General features: G+C 42.4%; 1 protein-coding gene across 3 annotated transcripts in view; it reads right to left on the bottom strand.

The window, feature by feature from the left end:
• The window catches only part of ELMO1 (engulfment and cell motility 1), a 466,589-nt gene that overhangs the window by 249,020 nt on the left and 191,256 nt on the right, over positions 1–26,313 (bottom strand). For all 3 annotated transcript variants that reach the window (XM_083188475.1, XM_083188477.1, XM_083188476.1), the window contains 2 exons: positions 14,384–14,488; positions 1,703–1,811 (listed from right to left, as the gene is read on the bottom strand). In XM_083188475.1, the coding sequence (XP_083044601.1) occupies positions 1,703–1,811; positions 14,384–14,488 (214 nt within the window). The remainder of the gene's footprint in view (positions 1–1,702; positions 1,812–14,383; positions 14,489–26,313) is intronic.

Raw genomic sequence — 26,313 nt, 5'->3', positions numbered from 1 at the left:
ATCATTTCCATCTATATAGATCAATATGCATTACAATTGTGACATTTTAATACAAGCCATCTACAAAGTGATAGTTAATCAATATGCTCTGCTGACACAGTGATAATGCTGATGAAGTGGCACACATTGTATTGCTGAGCAGCATGTTGAAGATGGAGAAAACAGAATGGAATACAATTAAAGGAGTGAAACTGTAAAAGCAATCATCACTAGGGCAGACTATAGATCCTTCATATACTGTATACAGTATGTCACACTAATGGCATTCTAACAGTAGTTTGTGATGCACAAAGTGGAGGCTTGCCTGGCATTCAGTGATTTACACAACCGATAAAGAGGATGACATCTTCTTTTATGTACTATAATATAATAGCAAATTATGGGGTTGATTAAGCAGTAAAAGCCTTCACATAGCTTTTATCAAGTGCATGTACATCCCAGAAAATGATGGATAGAAGCTGACTGGTTGCTAGGGGCAACTTCTTAACTTTTCTGCTCTTTTCACTGCTTGCAAAAGCCAGAAGAACCGTTTGCTAGAATGGATGGTCCTGTCACACAGAGAAACCGGAGCTGGTCAAGTAGCACAACCTTCCAGCACTCTGCTTGGCAGTCCACACACAGAGAGGCATGAGGGCATTCCGTAGCACCAGGTGTGCCACAAGGCCAGGCCCTCTGACTCATGGAATACCCCTTAAAGCTATGACCCCACCCCCACCTGACTAACAGCCACAGACTGTCTCCGGCTTAATACATCAACCTCTATTGACCATATTCTAATATTACGACTTATTTTCCTGGCTCAGTGTACTTTCTGTAGAATGACTTATGCTGACAGTAGGATGCACAACTGAAGTAAGACACAGAGTTATTTTTTGTTAAAAGAACACCTCTGCTTGGTTCCAGAATAAAGAACATTTTGTAATGTTGGCAATTTTACATACAGTACCTCTAATCCACATCACTAAAACGTCAGTATCCTCTGCTTAAAGTTCTTGCAAGGTTTTATCAAATTTCTATTATTGCCAATGCCAATTATATTTTCACACACACACACACACACACACACACACACAGCTCTTTTCCACTGACAAGTACAGGTGATAAATATTTTATTGTTATTCTGATTAAAGCTAGAACTGTACTCCGAGATGTGGATTGATTATAGCATAGTCCAATGGTGCTCAACTGGCTGCCATGGCATCCTGGGGTGCATTTGCAAATAGGCATGTAATAGACAAAATCAGTGCTCATACAGTAGCTTCCAATCATAATATATTTACACAAACAAAAGTGTATCCTGTCTGTCACCACATAACTGACTCAAACACAATTTACTTTGCCAGCAGTGGTGTGATTAGCATGTAATAAACCAAGTAAAGATTTGTAAACTATTAAATGATCTTTTTTTACAAATATATCACACAAATACCTATTTTTATAGGATAAATTCATGCAGTACAAAATGACTTTTATATTCGTTTCATGAAACACAAGTTGCAACTTTGCCAGAGCACATAACACTTTGAATTACAACAAATCAAATTACTAGGATAGTATAGCAATTAAAATTACGTATCATTATAAAATATATTCTTGAATGTCTTTAATTAGGAAAATCAGAAGCTATCTGACAAAGATCCTTGACCCTAGAGTCAGACTGCATTAAATGGTTAAGACAGAAAAGTAAAGGCTTGACACTTACGCAGCTCTCCCACTTTCAGTATTTCACAAAGCATCTTGGTTAGTTCGATACTACTTCGACCGAAAGGACATTCGTGCTTGTCTTCCCGACTGCTGTTTTCCAAGACAATCTAAAAATTAAGATGGTTGCCATACAGACAATTAAAATTAACACAAGTAACACCAAAAACAGGAGTTAGATTAAACTATACTTTAGACAACTGTGTACAATGGTGAAAAAAAACTAAGTCTTTTTGTAATGTAATTTTGAATAAATGCATTCATGAAAAAAGAGCAATAACTAGGGTGATGCAGACAGTGGGGCAGATGTATTAAGCCTTAACAAGAGATAAATAGGGTGATAGAGAGAGATAAATGTCCAGCCAATCACCTGCTAACTGCCATGTTACAGGTGGTATTAGAAAAAAGTCAGTAAGGAGCTGATTGGCTTGCATTTTGCTCTTGCATTTAGCTCTTGTTAAGGCTTAATACATCTGCCCCAGTGTTTGTTACACAACACAAATGCCTTGTGGGTGCAACCATCTGCATCCACCCATAATCCGTAGCACATTACAATGGGTGGTGCTGTGGCTGCTTGCCTGTGTGCTCTACCCCCTCCCCTGCTCTGTGGTAAGTGGAGTAGTTCCACATTGACTAACCTTGTCACTACTTGAGGGACAGAAATGATTAGATTATTGATTATAGTCATATTTTAGGGAACAACGCCCCTATTGTCTATTAGTGTGGATATATATATATATTTATGAACACAGGGGTCTGGCACTCCACAGACCGCTAATACAATGGGCTAGGTGCCTTCCATAGAAATGCAGGTTAGCAGGCGTGCCGAGGTACTCAGCCAGCACTCACACCAGCTGTATAGGTACGGACGTTCCAGTAATTTAATAACTTTTTCAAAGAAGTCTTTGTAAACCGTATTAAATTACCAAAACATCAGTACCTATACAGCTGGGGTGGACTGCAGTTTGTTCGTATTGAAGCCCTGTGAGTACCAACTTAGTACCTCGGTATGCCTGCTATCCTATATTTATATATACAGTATATAGTTCTTTGTTAAGTGAAGTACCACCAATGACCACTAGAGGCCACTCTACGGACCCAATTACTCCTTATTGTGCTAAAAGATAACATAACAGAAAGTGAAAGCAATTTTTGCAGGGACACTGATCCGTTTCAAATTTGCTGGATATCGAGAGAGGGAGCTGTGAAGACAGATTGGAGGTAGGAGCAGATAGGAACCGGTGGTGGGGTGGAGAGTGTGTGGACTAAAGTCTGTCACAGCTCAAAGTGAAAGAACATTGCTGAAGCCATCATTTTGATGGGATTTTAAATAGTTCATGTAGAATTTCTAGTTTACTTTTGTGTCTTTTAAAATGCTGATTCAGAAGTTATGCCAGAGCGCAATGCATATAAGCAGCTATTTACAGCTTATAAACATTTGCATTTAACAGAAACCTCTTTTTAGGGACAAAGCCTGTAGCATCCCAACATGAAAAATTATTTTCAGATATTGAAGCAAGTGGCAGGGGCCGGGATTACTCAGTCTGAATACTAAGCTAAGCTAAATACATATCTGAATAATTTTCGCAATAAACTACATTTGTGGCACTAGTGCCTCCTTGTGTGTCTAATTAATACCTTTGTATACAGAGAGAATTAATAGAAGACCAATACTTTGTTAAAATTTGCGCAGCATCAATTATTAAAATATATAAATCAAATCAGATCAACCAATATTAAGGAAAAGAATCAATCAAATTCAAACACAAAGCATAAACAAAGTAAGATAACAAAATATCACTGAGTTTAAGATGCATTGTGTTTCATGATACATGGCCACTTCCTCCAGGAAAATTAATGGAATACAGTATCCCAAACTGCCTAGAAGTGATTTAGAATATGTTTACTGTTACCAGTGCAGAAGAACCTGTTCTTTACAGATCTTTAGGAGTCATTGAATGGGGGTTTAATGTGGAAGGAGCTTAAGGTAGCTGAGAGTTGCTTCAACTGCATACAGTGTCATCATGCCTGAAGAACAATGCAAAGAAAGCAGCATCAGTCCACCACTGGCCACAGTTACACACAGGATGTTGCGAGTAGTGGGTATACACAGTGGGCACTGTGTAGCAGAATTTGAATTGGTAGATACTTCAGTATGTGACATACAGGGGAAGATGGACAAACACTGCAAACTCACTTGAAATCTGTACATGGGCCTCCTCCCCTTAGAATAGTATGGTTTATATGACATGTAACGTGCAACTGGGGGGATGATGGTCATTCTAGAGGGGGTCATGTGCATTCTAAAGGGCATGAACTTAACTGAGGGCTTGCATATATGCATTATACTAAAAGGTGCACCTTCATTATATCATAATCTAGATGCAATGACATGGCACACCCAGAAAACAGAGGCAGCATTCCCCCAAATGGCGACAGCATGTCAATCATTCTGCATTTTAGGGAGCACCATGAACGTTGTCATAGACCATATTGCACGTGCGCAGTACAGATCCCATGTATGCACAGATCTGAAAATATCTGGGCTTGTGTACTCTTTTTCCTAGTTTGTTATCTCTGCAATGGGCCAATATGACTGTATGGTTACTAACTAGATCACTATATCCTATCGGAACCTATCCTTACTAATAATCCTGGAATAGTCCTCAGGATGCAAAGAGGAATCAGCTGATTTCTACATCAATGCATCTCAATTGACCCAGAACAGAGTGCACAATGGTCTGGATAGGATGATTACATGAAGATAGTAAGTTACATCACTCTCGGGACCTCCTGTGTATATGTAAAGGACAGCTAACATTCCAGTTATGAAATACAACAGTTTGCTTTTTTGCCTGGTAATCTAATTATCCATGTACTCTTTCTAAGCCCTCTTCTGATTCAAGTCCTGATATTTTGTAATGCATGGGATACATCTGACATTGTAATCACACTCACAATGGGCCAGATACACTAAGCTTCAAAAGTGATCAAATGGAGAGCGATAAACAGCCAGCCAATCAGCTCCTACCTGTCATTTTTCAAACACTGCCTGTAGCATGGCAGGTAGGTGCTGATTGGCTGGCTGTTTATTGCTCTCCATTTTATCACTTTTGAAGCTTAGTGCATCTGGCCTAATATCTACATCAAAATAGTAATTTACCTTGTAGGGGTAAATTTACTGAAGATTCTAAAAGTGAAGTGTGGGGATGTTGCCCATCTGTGTATCATTTCCATTTTGCAATAGAGAAATTATAGCCAGATTCTGCTAGGTTGCTATGGGCAACTTTTAGAAGCTTAGTAAATTTACCCCGAGGTTTTTCTGAGAGGCAAGGTATAAGGAACTATATAGGGTTTAGTCACAACAGGGAAGAAATAACAAATACCATGGGATCTGGATATCTTGAAATCTTAGAAGAAGATGGAATCAAGCAGATAAGATGGTTTACCTGATCCAGCAACACCAACAGTCTGCACAGCCTGGAAACTGGACCCTAAATCCTGTGACACACTCCTTTTTGCTCCAATAATAGTCTATCTGCATTCACTGTGTAACAATTTCACCAATTCTTTATCTTCCAATATTTTCTGTTTGCACTCCTCATTGCTACTACATCACCTTCTCACTGCTCACTTTATACTTCCGGAAGAGGTCGGGGATGGTCGCATACACGTGGAGCTCCGTCTCCCCATCTAAGGAGCTCCACCATCCCCGGCCTCAGAAGCAGCGTTCAGCGAGTGGCGGAGGGGGGACGGGGACAGGCAGATGAGGTGGCCATATGGTATAAAAATATGTGAAATTCAGAATATAGGCGCTCTTTATACAGACATAGAATGGTAGGGGAAGGTTGGAAAAATACTTCCCTTATCTTGTCGGAAACGGGGTTTTCTTAAAGATGCTTTTTCTTTAGACTTGATTCTCCTTTCCTTATTCAAACAAGATAGATACACGTATAAAGGTATCTTTTTTGCCTGATAACGCACCAGTACTCACAATGTCAATAGCTTTTCTTATCTGACTTATTGGAGATCTCCCAGCTCCTTAATTCGACTTTCCTCGGAAAGTCCAATGTGGGTTTCTTTTATTCGAAAATAAATCCAACAGGAATGTGTCATCTGCATTTACCGGCAAATAACTTTGCTTCCTCTATCTTCCCCCGAAAACATCAACCAGATGGATTTCCAGAAAGGGGATTAGAATAAGACAAAAAAAAAAATAGAATCACACAAAAGATTTGTAGAAGTTCCAGGAGAAATGATGATAAGTTTCTTCTGTAACTCTCTCTGGGGCACGTTCTTCTGCTTTTTCTTGTTTCCTTGGCTTGGAGGTGGCCAGGCAGCGGGGGCTTAGGAGGAGTGTGTGCCACCAGAGCAAGGAGGAGGCCAAGCGACGAAGACGCTGGGAGGCACCCGGCCGTGTAAAGGAGTGCGCCGCAGCCCCAGGAAACACCATTAGCCGGGGGGGAAACAGGACGCCAGAGAGGCACCCGGCCGTGTAAAGCAGTGCGCCGCAGCCCCCGGCAACACCATCAGCCAGGGGACACCCAGGATACCAGAGAGGCACCCGGCACAAGCAGACCTGGTGAGAAGGGCCCCAGCTTGGCGACCCATCCCACCCCCCGGCTAGGACAGGAGGGGAACTGGAGGCACATCAGCCAGGGGGACCCTCAGCATTCACACAGAGGCCGGTAGGACAACCCCCCCCCCCAGCAGGCCGCAGAAGCCCCGTGTAACTCTGCAGCGGCGCCGCACCCACTCCACCACCCATTGACTCTCCCCCGGCCTCACTGACTGACTCTTTCTTCCCCCCACCACCACCCACGCTGCCCTACAGGAAGATTCAAGATGGCACCTCAATGGCTGCCTAGGAACTGTGCACTCAGCCATATGTATCCCGTGTCTCCCGTGTGATAACTGTACTGTCTCTGCTGTAACTGTGCTGTCTTTGCTCATACCGTGTTCATACTGTTACCCACCTGGCTGCTGCAACAATCAGTGCCGCCCGCTGATGGCTGCCTAGGCGCTGTGCAGCTCAGTGGGTATGTGTTCCCTGTGCGACACCTGTACTGTCCCTGCTTATATTGTCACCTACCTGGCTGCTGCGTTGACCAGTGGCACCACGGATGGCTGCCTAGGCACTGTGCAGTTCAGTGGGTATGTGTTCTCTGTGTGATAAACTGTATTGTCCCTGCTTATATTGTTACCAGCTGGCTGCTGCAATGACCAGTGGCGCCGTCTAGGTGCTGCGCAGCTCGGCGGGCATGTAGCCCCTGCATGTAATGTCTTAATGTAATGAATGTAATGTCACCCCCCCCCCCTTCATCCCCTGCTTGATGCTGCACTGTAATCCACAAAAGAATCCTAGTGTGCGCAAGCACATATGGCCCCTAAAGTTGATTCTATTCTATTCTAGTCTACACCAACTCCACTCTATTTTGCTCCTCTGAACTATTTCTGTACTGAAATATGGCTCCTCATTCCTGTCCCATACGAGTCCTCACTCTCAGGTCTCACCCCCTTCTCAATTTCCACACCACTCACCCCCAACCCAGATAACCTTATCCCTATCTCACCTGTCCCTTCCCTTCCTTTCTCGTGCGCTCTCTGGAATGCTAGATCAACCTGCAACAAGCTTCCAACTATCCACGACATCTTAATCTTCCACTTTTTCAAAAAAATTGTTTACTTATTGTTTTCAAAAAGGTAAATAAACATAAGAACAAATATATGCTTAAAGCTATCTCACCAACCATTCCTTCTCGGTCTCTGCTTCTGGCGCCACCTTTCCACCTTCCAGTCAGCGTCCCTCAGGTCTCTGTGCTTGGCGTCCCTTCTGTTCTCCCTCTACACCTCTTCCCTCGGTGCACTTATTAACTCCTTCGGACTCCAATACCACCCCTATGCCAACGACACACAAATCTACCTCTCCTCTCCTGATCCGTCCACCACTGCTCTCTCTCAGGATTCCAACTGTCTCTCCGCCATCTCCTCCTGGATGTCTGAGCGCTCACTGAAGCTCAATATGGACAAAACTGAACTCATTATCTTTCCCCACCTAGAGTTACACCCCCTACTAATATCTCGATCACTGTTAACAACACCATCATCTCCCCTGTTGCCGAAATCTGCTGCCTGGGTGTCACTCTTGACTCCTCCCTCTCCTTTGCACCCCACATCCAAGCTCTGGCCCACTCTTGTCTGTTCCAGTTATGCAACATTGCCTGCATCAGGCCATTTCTCTCCTAGAGTGCAACTAAACTTATCATCCACTAACTGGTCATCTCACGGCTCAACTACTGCAATGTTCTCCTCACTGGCCTCGCTTGCTCCCAACTGGCTCTTCTCTAATCTGTCCTCAACTCTTCAGCCAGGCTTATCTTCCTCTCACGCTACTCCACCTCAGCCTCTCCCCTTCAACAAAATCTGCACTGGCTCCCATTCCCCTACAGAGTCCTCTTCAAACTCCTCACAATCACATACAGGGCCCTCTCTAATTCCACTGCTCCATATATCTCCAACCTTATCTCCATTCATACTCCCTCCTGACCTCTTCGGTCAACCGGCGGTGATTGTCGACTCTCTGCCACCCTGATCACTGCTTCCCATGCTAAAGTTCAGGACTTTGCCCGTTCTGCACCCATTCAGTGGAACGCACTCCCTCGCTCCATTAGACTCTCTCCGACCTTGCAAAGCTTCAAACGGGCACTGATAACTCACCTATTCATAAAAGCGTACCCTTCCACTGCATAATTTAATGCCCACACATATAAAAAAGATCTGAAGATAATACCAGATTATTAAGCATGTTTAAAAACCTGATTAAGCAATCGATTGGCGATTTTGATTGGGATTGCCAAAAGGGGGAGCCCACACATCTAAAATTAATTGTGGCAATGATCTCCATATCTGAAAATGTTCACAATTAATTGCTGATGTATGGGGCCCTTAAGTCCTGAGGTTTGTCCTCTGACCCCTTCCACATGCACTGACCGTCTCTGCCTGCCTACATCCTGCCATCACCCACCTCCCAACTGCTTACACCTCATGTAATCTGTCTATTGCCCCTACCTACAAGATTGTAAGCATTTCAGAAAAGGTCCCTCTTCCCTCCTGTTGTCTAAAGGTGGCCATACACACGCAGATTTATCTGCAGATCTGTCTGGTTGGAACAAAAACCTGGTAATGGATGAGGGCAAATGACAGTTGACCATTTGCTTGGAAATGCTGGAAAACTGACAAACTGTCACTCATCCATAACCATGTTTTTGTTCCAACCAGCCAGATCTGCAGATAAATCTTACTAGTGTATGGGCACCTTAAGCCCTCTTCTCTTCACATTTCACTCACAGCTTTACTATACTCAAACAATCAGTGTCCATCTTTGACTACCAGCCCCTAGTAGTACGTATCAAGTCCTCACTACCTACTTTTAAGCTGTAATGTGTATTGAACTGTGGTACCTGTAATTTATTTCTGTTATTTATTTACTGTACGTTTTGTCTCCGTGTACTGTTCCTTTGTACGGTGCTGCAAAACACTTGTGGCGCTTTATAAATAGAACAATAATCCAGGCTGCATCTCCCAATATTGTATTACAATCCTAAACACAGGACAATTTGGTACTTATGTATTAACTGGACTCCCATGTTAAATGCACCCCATTTTTTCATACCTCTACTATCCAAATACGCATGGAGTTGATTTTATATAGTGTGGCGAGCGCAGCGAGCCACCGTGCCCGAAGCGTGGCGAGCCCCGCGAGGGGACGCGGTCTCATAAGAAAAACGGGAGTCCAGATATTACATAAGTACCGACAATTTATTTGTACTCTGGCATAGCCTTTTCTTTACTCATGTAAACCGATTTTCCAAGAATGACAAACTTTGGGCTTTGGAATGTGTATATGCTGCAGGAGGGCTGTTCAGTAAGTAACCAGATCTCTCACATGTGCAATGTTCTCTATTTCCTGCCGATCCAGAGCAGGTAGACCGCTTCTTACCCTCACAGCCATTAGACCTCATATCAGTCATACTTATACTGTCCCAACATTAGTTGTAAGATGGTTGAGCTGGCTAAACACGGTTAAACATGGAGGTGAGTAGTGTGATACAATCTCTGTGTCTAAAAGGCAAATCAGCATGTGACAAAAATGCAGATGTGTCAGTCACTTTCAGGGCAGGATGTGCTATGACGAAAATGCGGTAAAACCCCAGTTTTACTGCATTCTAAAACCCGGCCACACCGTCTTAGGCTTCTATCGCCACCTGCTGCCCGCCATCCGCACCCCCTCCCCTGTCCTCCGTGCTGCTCCTCCTCCCCCAGCAGCATGTCACAGCCGGGGATGTCCTTCCGGCTGCAGGGGGGAGGAGGAGATGCCGTGGACGCCACAGAGCCCAGGAGGTGACTGAGACCCCCCTCAAACCACATTACAGGTATCGTCACTGCACCGCTAGGCCAGCCGCATATGTTAGCATATATGCGCTGGCATCACGGCAGCCGAGCGACTATGTATATTAATATATCCCGCCCATACAGTGTGTATCTGCCTTCAGATGTGATTATGTATGTAGATAACATGATATGTCACTAAAGTCAGTCTGAGTTTCCATAGTCTCACTCGAGGATTCAATGTTCCTCATTATTGACGAGTATGTGTACGCGGTTTCTGATGACTCCTTTGGGCTTCTATATTACTTTCTGGATGGCAGCTTCACTTGTGATAATTAGCAAGTCCTTTGGCTGAACAAAAAAAATTGCAGCTGCGAAGGTATGTGCATACAAACATGAATTAGGCCTGACAACTATGGTAGGTTTCAATTTGGTAATGCAAATGTTTTGATATCAATGACATCACAATAATATAAATAATGGGCCCCATACATCAGCAATCACAATTTATGGATTTCCAGATACAGGGATTTTTTGGCCAGATAAATGGATTTTACAATCTATCTGACTTTGCCCACACATTACAGATTTATTTCAGTGATTGGCAGATTTTTCCATCTAAAGATTGCATCTTCATATCTGGAAATTGCCCAATCGATTGTCATTTCAGCTGTTCATAATGTAAATAGATGAAGAAAACGAATTGGGAATGCCCACACATCTAAAAAAGATCTGCAGATAATACCAGATTATTAAACATGTTTAAAAACCTGATTAAGCAATCGATTGGCGATTTTGATTGGGATTGCCAATAGGGGGAGCTCACACATCTAAAATTAATTGTGGCAATCATCTCCATATCTGAAAATTGTCACAATTGATTGCTGATGTATGGGGCCCTTAACATAAGAAATGATATCTATCACTTATTGTAGAGCAAAACTTTTGCATTCTAATTTTGAATCTACAGACATTTTGCTAATCTGGAGCTTTATGATGCTATAGCATCAGCCTATGTAATTGCTGACAGATTTTGAGCTCTTGCATCAATGTTACGCTTTGCTCTCAATGTGGAAGAAGAGATAAGCAGAGAAACAGTACAGATCAATGAAAGAAATGGAAATTGCTGGGTTACTACACACACACTCACACGTCTAGCAATAGTAAGGGAAGTTCGGTATAATTTATCTATTGCAAAATATATGCCCCTCTTACTTTGAATAAAAACACGTATGCTCTAATGCAGTTCATAGACTTGCTATTATTAGATTATAAAAAGCCTTTTGTACATGACAGTCTTCATTCACACTCAGAAAGCAGAACGTGGCCTATTTTTATTGATGCGGTTCAGCTGTAAATGTACCCTTAAGGTATTCCTCAGTTCAAAAAGCTTCACTTAGCTTGAAACATAATTGTGGGGGTTCAATGCCAGTCACAGAGTAGGAAAGTATATTATACCATATCTCTGTACTGATATGTTCCTCACAAAAGGGATATTAGGAACAATCCATTGTATTTCAAACCCTGCTGATTTCATGCATAAAAATAGACTTCCGAGGGAGATTAATACAGTGCAAGTGGGGGAATGTGGATATGTTTTCATGCAGTAGGTGACCTGCATGAAAATCACCTGCTTTCAAGGGAGATTAGTTAAATAGACATATGTATAATTCTGGACAGACCATTTATTCTGGAGAACGAACCAGCTGAACTGAAAGCAAACACACACAAAACCATTAAGTCAGTGGTCAGGGAACTCGGTCCTCATTACCCCACGCAGTGCATGTTTTGCAGGTCTCCTCACAGAATCACAAGTGAAATAATTAACTCCACCTGCGGACCTTATAAAATGTGTCTGTGAGTAATTAGTGCACCTGTGCACCTGCTGGGTTACCAGCAAAACATGCACTGTGTGGGGTAATGAGGACCGAGTTCCCTGACCACTGTATTAGATACATTACATATAGTTTAATGGGGGTGCTTCGTCCTGGGTAAAAGCCATTGTGTATACAATAATACACTTTCTAAAGACAATAATAATGTGTTGTTCTTGTTTAACTTATTTGCCTTTATATTTATATTAAATAACTGGTCTAAAAAAAAAAAAACACTACTGATGATTGCATATAACCTTATGATTAGATTTGTTTCCACAAATGCAGGGGTGTAGTGAGGGTGAATCCTGGTAAAGCACGGGCTGGGTGAAGAAAATTTCATAGGGCGCCATGCACCCTTGTAACATGGCCAGTGCTGGGCTCTTTCTAAATGCAGAAATAGATGAGAGCACAACTACAGTTGGTGATGCAGCAGAGTGACTGATGGTGGATGGGGGCCTGTAATGAGGGCTGAAGACTAGGGGCAGTATTCAATGCTCTTTAGCTAGCTGTGATGGCGAGCAGTGCCGATTGCTCGCGGGTCAGTATTCAACTGACCCCCTGCACCTGCCGTTTCCACCTCGCTGGGTTTTTAAGCTAGGTGGAAATGGCGTGTGCGGCCACCAAAACAGCGAGTCTTGCGGCTAAATGCAGCGGGATCCCTGCATTAGCCTCGAACCTCGCTGTTTGGGGGAATCCTCGCCGTCCTCCTTCCCCCAGAACATTCAATAGGGCGAGTGGACGGCGCAGGGTTAAACAGGCTTGTTTTTGTCAATCCTCGCCATTAAACCCCCTCGCCTGCGGCATTGAATGAGGTGCTGAGGGCTCGAGAAAGGTAGAGCATGGAACCAAGTTTCAACCCACTGTCCTGGACTCTTTGGAGGAAGACACTAACAGGTCTGGACTTTCTGGATGACTGGTGGCTGCTCTCCTGTAATTAGCTCTGTATCTGGGGTGGTGATATTGGTGTTTGTTTTAATTTTTTTGGTACTTGTTTCTTAGCACGGCGCCCGCGATTTTGATTGTATTGATCGGGTCGGAAAAATCGTGTTGATCGCATTGCATGCCAAATAAATCGCATTCGATGGACGCGATTTTTACATTGGAATCAATGTAAAATGGTCCCTGAGACCCAATTTCACATTGATTTCAATGTAAAAAGCTCCAAAATCCCCCATTTTAATAGCAACCCCCCCCCCCCCTGATGGGTGAAATGTCCCTCCATTGTTAACGCCACCCCACTATTGACGCCAACCCGAAGCGTGGCGAGCGCATCCTCCGACCTTTTCATACCCCCACTATCCACGTCGGCGTGAAGTCGATTTAATAAAGTGTGGCGAGCGCAGCGAGCCCGAAGCGTGGCGAGCGCAGCGCGCCCCGTGAGGGGACGCGCATAACTTCACAGGTATACGCGGGGCTCACTGCGCTCGCAACACTTTATAAAATCAATTCCACGCCGACATGGATAGTGGGGGTATGAAAAGGTCGGAGGACTGCGCTCGCCACGCTTTGGGTTGGCGTCAATAGTGGGGTGGCATTAACCATACTTTATAACCATATACAATGAGAAATGGGCCATATTGGCCCATTTCCCATTGTTCCCTATGTAAAATCACGTTGATCGCGTCGATTTTCTCTTTTACCGGCAAATAAACTGGTGATTGACAGAAAATCGGGTCCATCGCGTCGATCGCATGCCTTAAGTACCTTAAACTTAAGGCATGCGATCAACCCGACGGCCGTCGTGCTAGGAAACAAGTACCATTTTTTTTTATAGTGGGAGCAATGAATCAATATCTTCATTTTTCCCCTCAGGGAGCAATCCTTAAATCTAGGTGTATTTAATGTGTGTGTTTGTGTATATATTGAGGTAGATGATCTTGCTCTGGGTGCCATGGGCATTTGTTTTTTTTTTATTCCCGAATGTCAACATAGTAGACATGGACACCATCAAAGTGTACAGCTGCGATCGGCACACAATTTACTCTCACCACACCCTGTAGTGGATGGCAGGGCATACCATCTGTCGGCACATGTCGGCTCGGAAAAAAAGTGAACACTTCATGGCGACATTTTTACTGTCAACCATTTGACTGTCCCATTGTTGACCTAATGCTTTTGTCGGCCTTCCATTGCTGTTAACCTTAGCCATGTTGACCTATTGCTGGTGTTGACCTAAGCCCTGTCGACCTTCATTGGTTGACCCAATGCATGCTGACCTAAATAGGGTCGGCCTAATGACCGTACCCAGTTTAAGCTGGAAATAAAAAGGACATTTAAGATAAAATTCAACTTGAGAAAAGGACAGTTCTTTAACATGACTTAAAAGGGCAACATAACAAACTTTTGAAAATAAACAGATTTTACTCATTTGAAAGTAAATATATTTAATTTATTTGTCTACTAAATAAGGATCTTACCCGAATGTAGGCGTCCTGGTGGTGCTTCGCAAAGTACAGCATGTTGTCAAGTGCCAGCATTCCTGGAGGGGTATGGGTAAAATCCAGCGCTGGATTCACATTGTTCTGCAAATAAGCAATGTAAAATTAGAATTTACACATGTAGTAAACAATGCGATCAAACATTCACATATGGGTGAAAATATTCAAAGAACATTGTTAATTCCCCAATCCCTTATTGGTGCTAAATTAAAACATCTTATAGCTACAGCTATAGTTTGAAATCAAACTGTCCACTAATACCCCTTTTCCACTGCAGCTCTTAAACGGTAATTTTAAGAGCCGTTTAATTCAGGACCCCCTCCTCACACCCCCATCGTCGATTGAGCGACAGGGTGGTATCCGATCGGTGGTAATTCGGGGCCATCCCCAGATACCCATGCCCAGGACTACCCCACCTTCATTTGAAGATACCCCACTCCCCCATTTTACTATACTGTTTAATAAACTACACATTAATATTAAAGCAGTGCAGCAGTCATCATTTCTTGAGGTCAGAGCACACACCCACTTACCGGACATCACCCAACCCCCATTTCGAGTAGAGTGCGCAGTCCACCCCTCCGAAAACATGTACATACACATGGTGTAAAACTCAAAAAAGTAGTCCCATCCTTCCATTTCGGTGCACAATTCCAGTCCTTTTGCAAAGCATGGATTGCACATACTATACCATTGTCCTTCCCATTATCTTCATAAACGCGCTCCCCAAAATGAAAATACAATTACACCACAATTCTGTATAGCTTTCATGTTCTATTAGTCGGTGGAAACTTCTATACAAACATCACCCAACAATGCACTTTGGTGGATATTCATGTGGGTTGGGATTTGGATAACGGCAGTATCCCATAGGAAGGTTGTTGGCAGTCAGTATACTGATGAGGACAACCCAGCTACTGCAATCCCAAAAGAACAATCAACTAAAAGAATCTTAATTGTAACAGTGCCCCTCCATTTCTATGGCATAACTCTAACCCTCCACCTCCCACAGCCTAGCCCTAATCCCCCTTCTTCGCAGCCTATCTTTAACAACCCTACTTTGCAGCTTAACCCTAACGGTCACCAGTAAATTAATGTTCAGGATTGCAGCTTTCAGTATAATGACGTCAGCAGTCTGACAAGTATCGGGATTCCATTACTGATGTTCTAATCACTGGCATCCTATCCGATGAGAAAACTACATCCATCAAGGTCCATCCTAATTTAGGATACCAGAGCATTGATTCTCAAACTTGGACCTCAGGACTCACCAAAACAGTTTACATTATCCAGGTCACCTAGAAAGTACACCGATGTATTCCTTACTCACTGACACATTTTAAAAGATCCACAGGTGGAGCAAACATGCACTGTTTGTAGTGGTAAGGTCAGCGTGTGAGAACCTATGCATTTCACTGGTGGCAAAGCACCAAGCAAATGGATGAGTAGTCAACATGTGATCAGTTTGTGATTGTATGGGAGCTCTTTTCGAAGTGGATAAACTTTGAGCAATCCCTTGACAGTATGCAAGGCAAAATTATGCAGGCATATAGGTACATTAATAAACTTGCACTGCCTGAATAACTACAAGGTTAGTTGATAAAGTAGCAGACACATTGAACTGTAATTAAATCTGCAGAAACAATTATATGAAATTTATAATATCACAAGTATATTTGTATCCAATCCCTTAATTAAAAAAGTCTGAATATATTGTTAACAGTTATCATTTTGTAACCATTTAAAATCAGCTCATTTAATTGCAAGGTTCATCTATACTACAGACAAAGATATAAATCCACAAATGTATCTGTAATGCTTTTGTGTTTCATGCTTCAAATAAATATCAAGTATATCCAGCTATCAAAATGACACAATCACTGCTCACAGTAATTGAAGTTTAAAATATTCACTGAATGATATATTAATATATTTCTCAAGCCTAACTGTAGACAATAAGACAGTCATAACGGCGTAGGCTTGACTACCTTTCATATTCACAGGCCATATAACCAATTTGAAAAGAGTGAAGGGGAGAGCCTTATAACTACGATGAAGGGTTTATTCAGCTCTGCACTCCGTAGGTGGGCTATAGAGATCTTGTTTTTTCTGTTCGTTGCAGCTTGGGAAGTGTAGAGACTTCCTGATACCCTCATGGGGGGTTTGTAGTGATGTTGAACTTTCAGCACATGTGTACATAATGTATGTATGTAGTGTTTTATACAGTGAGAATGTTGGTACATGCAATTCAATGATTTGAAATTTTTTGTTGTATGATTGTTGTAGTAAAGCTGTGTTAAAACAATGTTATTCGTACATAATCTGAAACAATTGCTGTAATAGTAGTAGTAATAATATTATTTTACTCAGAGTCATGCAAGTCAGCCCCTAGGTAGATCAAAAAAAGAGGCCAGAAAATCTCTGTTTCCTTCACCCAAAACAACCCCTCCAAGGGCAGTAGACTTTCAATCGCTAACAGTCTGCTGCCAATCCGTGCCTGACATCACAGACACATACTGCACATGTGCAGTACAGGTCAGGTACAAGACCAAAGTACCAAACATCATAGCTTTGTGGAATGAGCTGCAGCTACATCGGTACCTGAATCCAGCCCATTGACAATTGACATTAGGAATATTGATGAAATATACAAACTACCATAAACATAATGGATGTCTGCAGATTATAGTGTTTTTAGATCTGTTTGAACAGCTTTGGCAATGTCATACTTTGTATGAAGTAATGTGATTTTTGGGTGGGATGGTAACAAAATTTGAATCTTCCATCAAAAGAATCCCTGGAATTGAAATGCCTTTCTTCAGTGTCAGAATGCATAATAATGCGTCTGTCTTTGCTGGCTGTGGGGTTGACATATATTGACATATCCATACATTTTCTGGATCAATTTGTGTATATTTTACAACCTATCTGATGTCCACAAAACTAATAAAAAATATTATTTTTCACCAATTCAATAAATAAGAGAATCAGGTTATACAACATCAAAAACGCTGAAATGAGACAAATAATGCCCATGAAATAATTGACGCGCTTCCAAATAACTCAGTTGTGGCCTTGTGGCATTTATTGGTTCTATCAATGCTACAGAATAACTGGAACATAACATACTGTACAAAGTAAATATATGATAAAATTATGGGGGGGAAAAGGGTGATCATTAGCAATAGCAGCTCATGTAGTTTAAAATTAAGTAAATATTTTCCTTTATCTCCCTTCTTTGTCACTTTTAATTAATAATTCCTGCATATACGTAACCTTTCTTGAATACATATACAGGGACTGGATATTTCTGTACTGTTAATTACATTTTTTAATGACTGTTACATTACGGTGACAAGGTGTTCATTAGTTCTCGTAACTGTTTAATTAGATTTTTTTTTTTTAACATTCCCAAAAGAATATAGAGAAAAATGTATAAACTGTATTTATTGTTTAGCACTATTAAGCAAATCATGTAAAGTTAAGAACCCCTGAGGCAGAAACTAGATAAGGATAAAGTACACTAAAAACAAGCATTTAACTCATCATACAAGTTATAACAGCAATCACACAGGAAAGTTGTTTTTTTCCCCAAACAATATGAACTATTCCTCACCCCATTAGATGCTAGTACTGGCTCACAGCAATATTAGAGCATGGAGTAAAATGTGATGCTGAAGATCAAGCTCAGACAGCCATTCCAAAGTAGCCCTGCTCACATCATATACCTTGTATGTGATTGTTAAGGCAGTCTACATCGCTCTTTGCAATTACAAAACACTAATTACCAGAACATCAATATAACAGAACAAAAAAACAGTAATGTCAGTGGCTGTGAGCACCTGAATAGATCAACCATTGAATGTTGAGATCCCTTATTTCTCAGTCCCAAATTGTAAGCACAGTCCCGTATACGGAGGTGACTCTAAGCTGTTCCTCCTATATTACCTCCTCTCCAACATATTTATGATACTGAAGGAAGTGAATGGCTCCGGTCTGATGGTAGTTGCTACGTGTGCAGATATGGACGTGGTGCTTTGTTTCTATGCTGATGGATGCGATGGAGTGACCTGCGGTATGCACACTGTGAATTCTCTTTGATAGCCTTGCTGCTATATATGCTGCAGTCATGTAACAAAGTAGAACAGCAGTATTAATAGTCCATACTGCCACTCGATATTGCCGCCGCCTTTTGGTATGCTGGGATGTGTTGTCCACATTCCATGCATTTCGTACCGGTAGAGGTTATTTATCAAGAACCGTTCATTATTATGCGGTAACTTTTAGTTTAGGTTTTCTTTCTTTCCTTTTTAAAGCTTTATTAATAGAACAGACCACTCTGCAGGACATGAGGTCACTAAAAAAAGAGGGAACCACATATTAAGTATATCCCTACTAAAAGTGCTTATGCTAGTGTTAAGAGAGAAATTTGGTATGTTGTTAAAATACTATGCAATGGTAGGCTGAATATGTTTGCACCAGCTATTAAAGTGTATGGATCATGGGTTTGAGCGTATGAAAACCACAGATCTCCTATTATACGCATGCCGAGATGTGTACTTAGCGTTCTATGAGGACACATCTGTTCTTCAAAAGTGATCTCCTCTGCATTTAATGGTTTATCACTTTCCTGCCAGCTTGAACTTGTCTGGACATTTTATTCAGAACTCTCTCATTAACAGAGAGTTTTGCCCAAATAACTGATGCTCATGGGATTCTGTTTTATGTATCATTGTTTGTCAGAAGGCCAACAGCGGCATCCCAATAATCAGAATCCCAACAGGGATAAGTATTCTTACCCTCTTCCCCTACCCCATAACGCACTCTTTTAAACTCTCCACACTTAGGTCCTCATTCTGACTCCTGCAAAGCTGTGAATTTCGTAGCTTTGCGGGTCACCTAAACGCAGCCCGGCGCCCACACGAAGGTCTGCCCGCATGCAGATTTCATGGGGGTATCACCAGATTTTTCTGGCAATGCCCCCCGTCGCGGTAACCTGGCGGGGGATGTTTAGAGCATCCCAAAATGCGGTAATAACCCCGATAACGGGTTTTTACTGCATTTTTAGTTTAGAGACTCTCCCCAAGTTCAGTTATGAATAAAAGGAGAAAAATCTTGAAATTTACTTCAGTCAGAAAAAAATGACTAAGTCCCACCACCACTTCAAACTAATGGGCAGTGACATATTTATAATGGGTGCAGCCTGTGTGGTGCACACGGGCCCGAGTCACCCGTGTTTTTAATAATTACCCTTCCAGAGTCCTGCACTGTGGAAAGCATTGGTAAAATGGCAACCAATTAATTTTTGTGGAGATCTACCCATGACTCAGCATGCTGCGCAGCTGTTGAAAGAGCTGCGGAGGCCAGAAAGGAGGATGTTACACACGGGCGTCCTCCACTCTTAAAACACCCCTGCTAAGGGGGTCTAATTGTCCCAAATAATGTGTCAACTAACCACTAATGGGTCTATTTACAGAGTAAATTTGCGGTTATTGTCTCACCTTGATCAGCCAGGAGTTAGTTGGCAGGTGAGCTTTAAATCAGGAAAGCGGTATATACAGTATTCAGTTTGGCTATAATGTCACGGCAGTTGCCAAGTTCTTAAGAGACTGGTTGTTTGAGTAGGTCTTGTATTGAAATGCATTGCTCAATTCATGAACTAAAACCCCATTATTTTGATTATTGGTGTATAAAGAGTGGGTGAGCTCTCTGTATATATATGAGCTTGGTCTTACATGTATGGCCAAGTTCTTTTCGGGAAATCAGCGGTATGCGAGTCCGGATGTCAATTTAATCATTGATTTATTATGTATTTATTACATTGGTGCTTACAGAAAAAAAAAATTCTGTGTGGTAATGAGTGTTTTCAGCAGAGGATGAGGTGTTCTTTTCAAACATTGATATAGTGGGTCGTATAGTATTTTACACCTGCTATACTGACGACCAATATTACAGTGGTTCTCAAACTTGGTCCTCAGGACCCCACACAGTTCACATTTTTCACGTCACCTGACAGGTGCACTCATTACTGACTGACACTTTAAACGATCCACAGGTGGAGCTGTACTTATATGTTAGTTGGGTGCCCACTATAGTTAGTACGCTCATACCCCCACTATCCATGTCGGCATGGAGTTGAATTTATATAGTGCAGCGAGCCCCGCGAGGGGACGCGGAAAACTAAGCAAATGCAATATTACATATCTGTGAGTGTCAAAACCATGTGAAATTTTAGGCTCAGCAAATACTTTGAAGGTATTTAATCCATTCGATGTGGGTGTGAGTGACAACCTGTACTTTCCTGATATTCACAACAAATGTTTGTGGAAGTGTTGAATGCCACAAACAAAGGAGATTTCTGAGGACCTCAGAAAAGTGTTGAATTCCATCAATTACAGTAAGACAGATTGTATATAAATGGAGGAAAATTCCAGACCATTACCACCCTCCCCAGGAGTTGCTGACCAGCAAAGATCATGCCAAAAGCAAGGCATCTAGTAGTCCGCAAGGTCACAAAGTAATCCAAGGAAACCTCTAAGCAACTGAAGGCCTTTCTCACTATAGCTAATGTTAAGGTTTATGAGTCCATCATCAGGAGGACACAAACAATGCTGTTCATGGAGGAATTGCGAATAGAAAGCCCCTGCTTTCTAAAAAGAACATTGCTTCCCATCTCAGTTTGCTAAAGAACACCAGGACAAGCCAGAAGGCTATTGGAGCAATGCTTTGTGGCAGGTGCGTAACTACCATAAGTGCAGGGGGTGCAGCTGCTATGGGGCCCAGAGCTGAAGGGGGCCCATCTTTGCTGTCAAACTAATATGTTTTGCATACATTTATCACCATCAGTTGCTAAATAAGGGGCCCTTACAAACTTTTGCTATGGGGTCTACAAATATCTAGTTACGCCCCTGCTTTTGTGGCCAGATTAAACCAAAATAGATTTTTTTTTTTTTTGGTTAAATGATAAGAATTATGTTTGGATAACGGAGAACACTGCATTCCAGAATAAAAACCCGTAAAACCATCTTTAAAACACAGAATGGTAGTATTGTGGTTTGGGCCCGATTTGCAGCATCTGGTCCAGGATGACTTGCCATCATTAATGGGATAATACATTTTAAATTATACCACATTATTACAAAATAAAATGTCAGGATCACTGTCCATGAGCTGAATCTCAAGAGAACTTTGTTCATGCAGTAAGAAAACAACCCAAATCACTGAAGTTTTATGACCAAAGAAGGGTTAAAAAAGAATACATTTAAAGTTTTGGAATGGCCAAGTCAAAGTCCTGACCTTAACCCAATCAAAATGTTATGGAAATACCTGAAGTGGGCAGTTCATGGGAGGAAACACACAAACATAACATCATTCAAGCAGATGTTCTGGATTAATCAACAATTAAAAATGTTTAGATGCAGTTAAGAAAGGGTTATAACAGATACTTAAAGCAAGGGTTCCCAACACGTCAAATTTTCTTGGCTAGTTTATTTGATTCAGACATGTTTAATTTTAGGACTTGTGTGAAAATCTAAAGTAATTTCAGGTAAAATTTCAGCAGAAATATAAAAATCTCTCTCTCTCTCTCATGCATTGATCAATTCATGAACTAAAACCCCATTATTTATTTAATTGATTATTTGAACGTTAAGGTGAGTGCTGGGCCCCCTGTGTTTGTATTTACTAGAATGTGTGGTCACAGGCCAATGCACCCCATCCTGGGAAGTGGGTGCTGTTTGCACCCCATTCTTAGAAATGGCGAGTGTGTTGGTACTTCTGTATCAGTGTGTATATATATATATATATGTATATATGCCATGACCTGAAGAAATTGCTGAGTTAAAGCAATGAAATGTTGTCTAAAATGATGGTGTAAAGTGTTATTTTACAAAGTCATTTGGAGTGCTGCTCCCCCCCCTTGCGTTGTATATATATATATATATATATACATATATATATATATATATATATATATATATATATATATATATATATATATATATACATACATACATACATACATATATACACACACACACACACACACACACACACACACATATATATATATATATATATATATATATATACACACACACACACACACACACCGTCCACAAACAAGCGGCACTCGGAGGCTGTTTAAAGTGTTTAAACAATCTTATAAAGGGGTGTAGACCCCGAAACGTCATCTGAATAAACCACTAAGTTTGTTTAAAGACTTTAAACAGCCTCCGAGTGCCGCTTGTTTGTGGACGTTGTATATACAAGTGGACCTTGGCCCAGCTTGAATAGAGAAGGCACCGGAGCAAGGTAATGGATCCAACTTCTGGTTTAACCCTGTGAGTGCCGGTCCTTGGGGTTATTACATGAATATCCTCAATGAGGCCAAACACAAATTGGAATTACAAATTACAATTACAATTGGATAGAGCTTCTTTGTTTGTGAGACAAACACATTTTTTACTATGCGAGATGGACTTTATCAAGTCCATCTCATCTTGTGCCATTATAATGGCACAAGACCGACGCGATGCTCCCGATTTCAATGTTAAAAATTATTTTAACATTGAAGCCTATGGGGAAATCGGGGGCATCGCGTCGGGGCCAATGTTAATGGTCGCGACCGACGCGATGCCCCCGATTTTCCCTTTGCCGGCAAAATGGACCTGATTTCAAAGGAAATTGGGTCCATCGCGGGCATCGTGTACCTTAACTTAAAGGTACACGATGCCCGCGATTGTGGCCGTTCTAGGAAACAAGTACCCAGTTTTTTTATTCTGTTCGCATTTATTGTTATATGGCTTATTATTATTCCTTTTCTGTATATCAGATCATATAATTCTGCGTCTTTTGTTTTATAGTGCTGCGCACTGCACATTCCACGGGTGTATTTTTCACTGTTTTATGGATGCAGTCACCTGCCACGCCAGATGGGTATCACCAATACACCTACCTATTGGCACCATGCATAGACCACTCCACACTATACACTTCGGCCACCCAGTATACTCAACATGCCCCATTACAACCCCAGCCACCTCACTTTTGTGCATATTTGGCAACGGGGAGTGAATAACGCACCTCCCCCGTCATTTGCACACACTTAATTCTTATGTGGTTCAGCACATATGCCTCCTTGGTGAACAGATCAGGAACATTGAACTTTCCTTGCAGTCCTGCATTCCAGCACTGCATGTATTAGTTTTTGACAGGATCTGTTACATTGTGGAATGTACAGAATGTGTCAGTTGAGGTCAGTGCTGTTCATTTTTGCTACAATTACATTTGTATTTACCACAGAGGTTAATTTTACGGCAGAATCTGTGTTCATACTCTAAATTGCAGTTCCAGTTTAGATGTTCTTATTACTGCACATTAAGGGATTTACTTATTCCTCATCATGCTGGGGGTGTATACTGACCCTCTGACACTGACTGGCTGCAACCAATCAGTGTTCTGCTACACTGTTTGAAACATTTTTGTGCAATTTTGCTCTGCCTTTTGAAATATTGGAACGGCCATTCAGACTTAAGGCCGCCATACACTATGCGATTTGGGCCCGATTTGACCCGATTCTGAGGAATCGGGCCGTGAAATCGGGCCAAATCGCATGTGCAGACATCCCATCCGACCCGATGCGCGGTCCCGTGCACATCGGGTCGGATTCGGGACGTCGGACGGGCTGCACATATGATTTGTTAAATCTTATGTGCAGCCCAAGGCGGGCAGGGGACGCAGCGTATAGTACGTGCGGTGGAGGGAGCCGAGCGGGGGACTGTAAGCAGGGAGCCGGGCTAGAGAGGCAGTGAGCGCACTATCCTGGGCGGCAGGGGGAATGCCGCAAATAGATACTTCCAGGCGGTGAACGCCGCAAGGGGATCAGAGACAGAGACCGGGTAGCGTAGGGGAAGCCGGGCACATAGAAATGAATGGACAGCCAGTAATTGGCTGAGTGCTCTCTGACAGAGAGCTCTCAGCCAATCACTGACTATTAATTCATTTCTATGTCCGCCCACTGCTGCCCGGCTTCCCCTACACTACCCGGTCTCTGGTCCCCTCGCGGAGTTCACCGCTTGGACCAGTGCGCCCACTGCCTCCCCTGCCTGGCTCCCCGCTCGGCATCTGGCCTCCTCCACCGCAGGTACTACAGGCTCCGTCCGCTGCCTGCTTGCAGCTCCAATGCCCTGCTCAGCTCCCAGCTCCCGCTGACAGCAGCTCCCCGGGGGGACTGCATGTGATAAATCGCATGCGATTTTATCACATGCAAAACCTGGCACATCAAGTGCCAAATCGTATGTGACCCCCCCAGGGGAGTTGTCAGTAGATTAGGTCTGACTTGTCCTTCGGACAAGTCGGCCTAATGTATGGGGGCCTTTAGCCCCTGACAAAGACTGCTGTGTGCAGTTGAAACGGCTGTTGGGCCGTGTGTACATTTCTCTTATGCCTTAATAAAATTATGTTGGATTTTTTATACCTGGAGTGCCGGTTCATCCACTATTCTGTCTACAGGTGTGTGAGAGTGAATTTTTATCTTTCATGAACTGTGCACCACAAATACCAGCATTTACTACAGGAGGAAACTGTGTGCGGGCTTCAATGACCCCTTATATGTATGGATGGGGAGATTTGGGGGTGCCCTGCATCTGGAGATAAACCCTTATAATGTTAGGGACGAGGTCACATTGACGACAGATGGGCAGGGTCATACAATTTGCCAATACTAGGCCAAGAACCTCATAGTATGTATAAAAAAATGTAAATGGTCTATGGTGCACCTGCTATTCTGTTATTATGTTGTAATACTAAGTCTCACTTATGTAGCACATACCATTATAAGTAGCTAGGGTGTGTAGTCCAGGCACCCGTATAGTGTGGTAGTACCAGAGGGTGGGACGGCCAGCTTTCGGGAAGAACAGATATATATCGATGTACAGTATGTGTTCACACAGTGCAGCTGTGCCACGCTGTGTTTTCCCTGAAATCTGATCGGCAGGGGCCAGATCGTGTTCTGTATGGATCCTGATACACCGCTGTGTGTGTGTGACTCTGTGACTCCCCGTTTCCCTCTTGCGGCCAAGTGGGTTCTACTAAAGGTTGTTCTTAGGTTTCATCACTATTTTGGGGGGACTGTCACTTACGAGTGGGGGATTAGGTTTTCTCAGTGGGGTACATGGGTTTGGTTTAGGCACTAGCAGGGTGAATTAGGGACACCTGCAATGGAGGGGGGTTAGAAGCCAAGCAAGGAGGGTTAAGGGGTAAGAGGAGAGGGTTAGGTTACTAAAGGAGCCCCTGTATGGATTCTACATACCAGGGTTGGTATTTTGACTGCCAGTATCCCCACTGCTGGGTTACAGTATGTATCCCTAGGCTACCACATCAGATGGACACTGGTTAAGAGTCTACAGGCATTACACAGCTGCTACTGTCCAATCTGTTACATCAATAGGGCTCTGGCTACAAGACGCATTTGTAGTCCTGGGCATGAACAGGCAGAGCATTACTAAAGGCAGGAAAACAACACCTTGAGAAAACAAAGCTCTGGTTTAAATAAATACAGAAAGGTTTCTACCCACAGTAGAAGTGTGTGAGAGTATTTTTTATATATTTTTATTTAATGCACACAAAACTCTGTTGCACTATAGGTTTGCTGTTTTAGTTCTTTACAGCGCTTATTTACCGTGAGAAAAAGTATGTTTATAGACACATTTGATCATTGTGACGCTATACATGCGATTTGTACCGTTTGTCTGTGAGTGCAATTGAAAAATGAAAATCATCTTGACTACCATACAGAACTATACTATGGGGGTTATTCTGATTCACTCGGAAAGGCACAATCACTCTCTAATGGACAAAACCATATGCACTGCAGGTGGGGTGAATGTAACGTGCAGAGAGTTAGATTT

Source organism: Crinia signifera, chromosome 5 (genome assembly GCF_055691185.1).
Source record: "Crinia signifera chromosome 5, ASM5569118v1, whole genome shotgun sequence".
In the NCBI taxonomy this organism is placed as follows: domain Eukaryota; kingdom Metazoa; phylum Chordata; class Amphibia; order Anura; family Myobatrachidae; genus Crinia; species Crinia signifera.
Note: the sequence above shows the minus strand (reverse complement) of the source record. Positions and strands in the feature narration are given on the sequence as shown.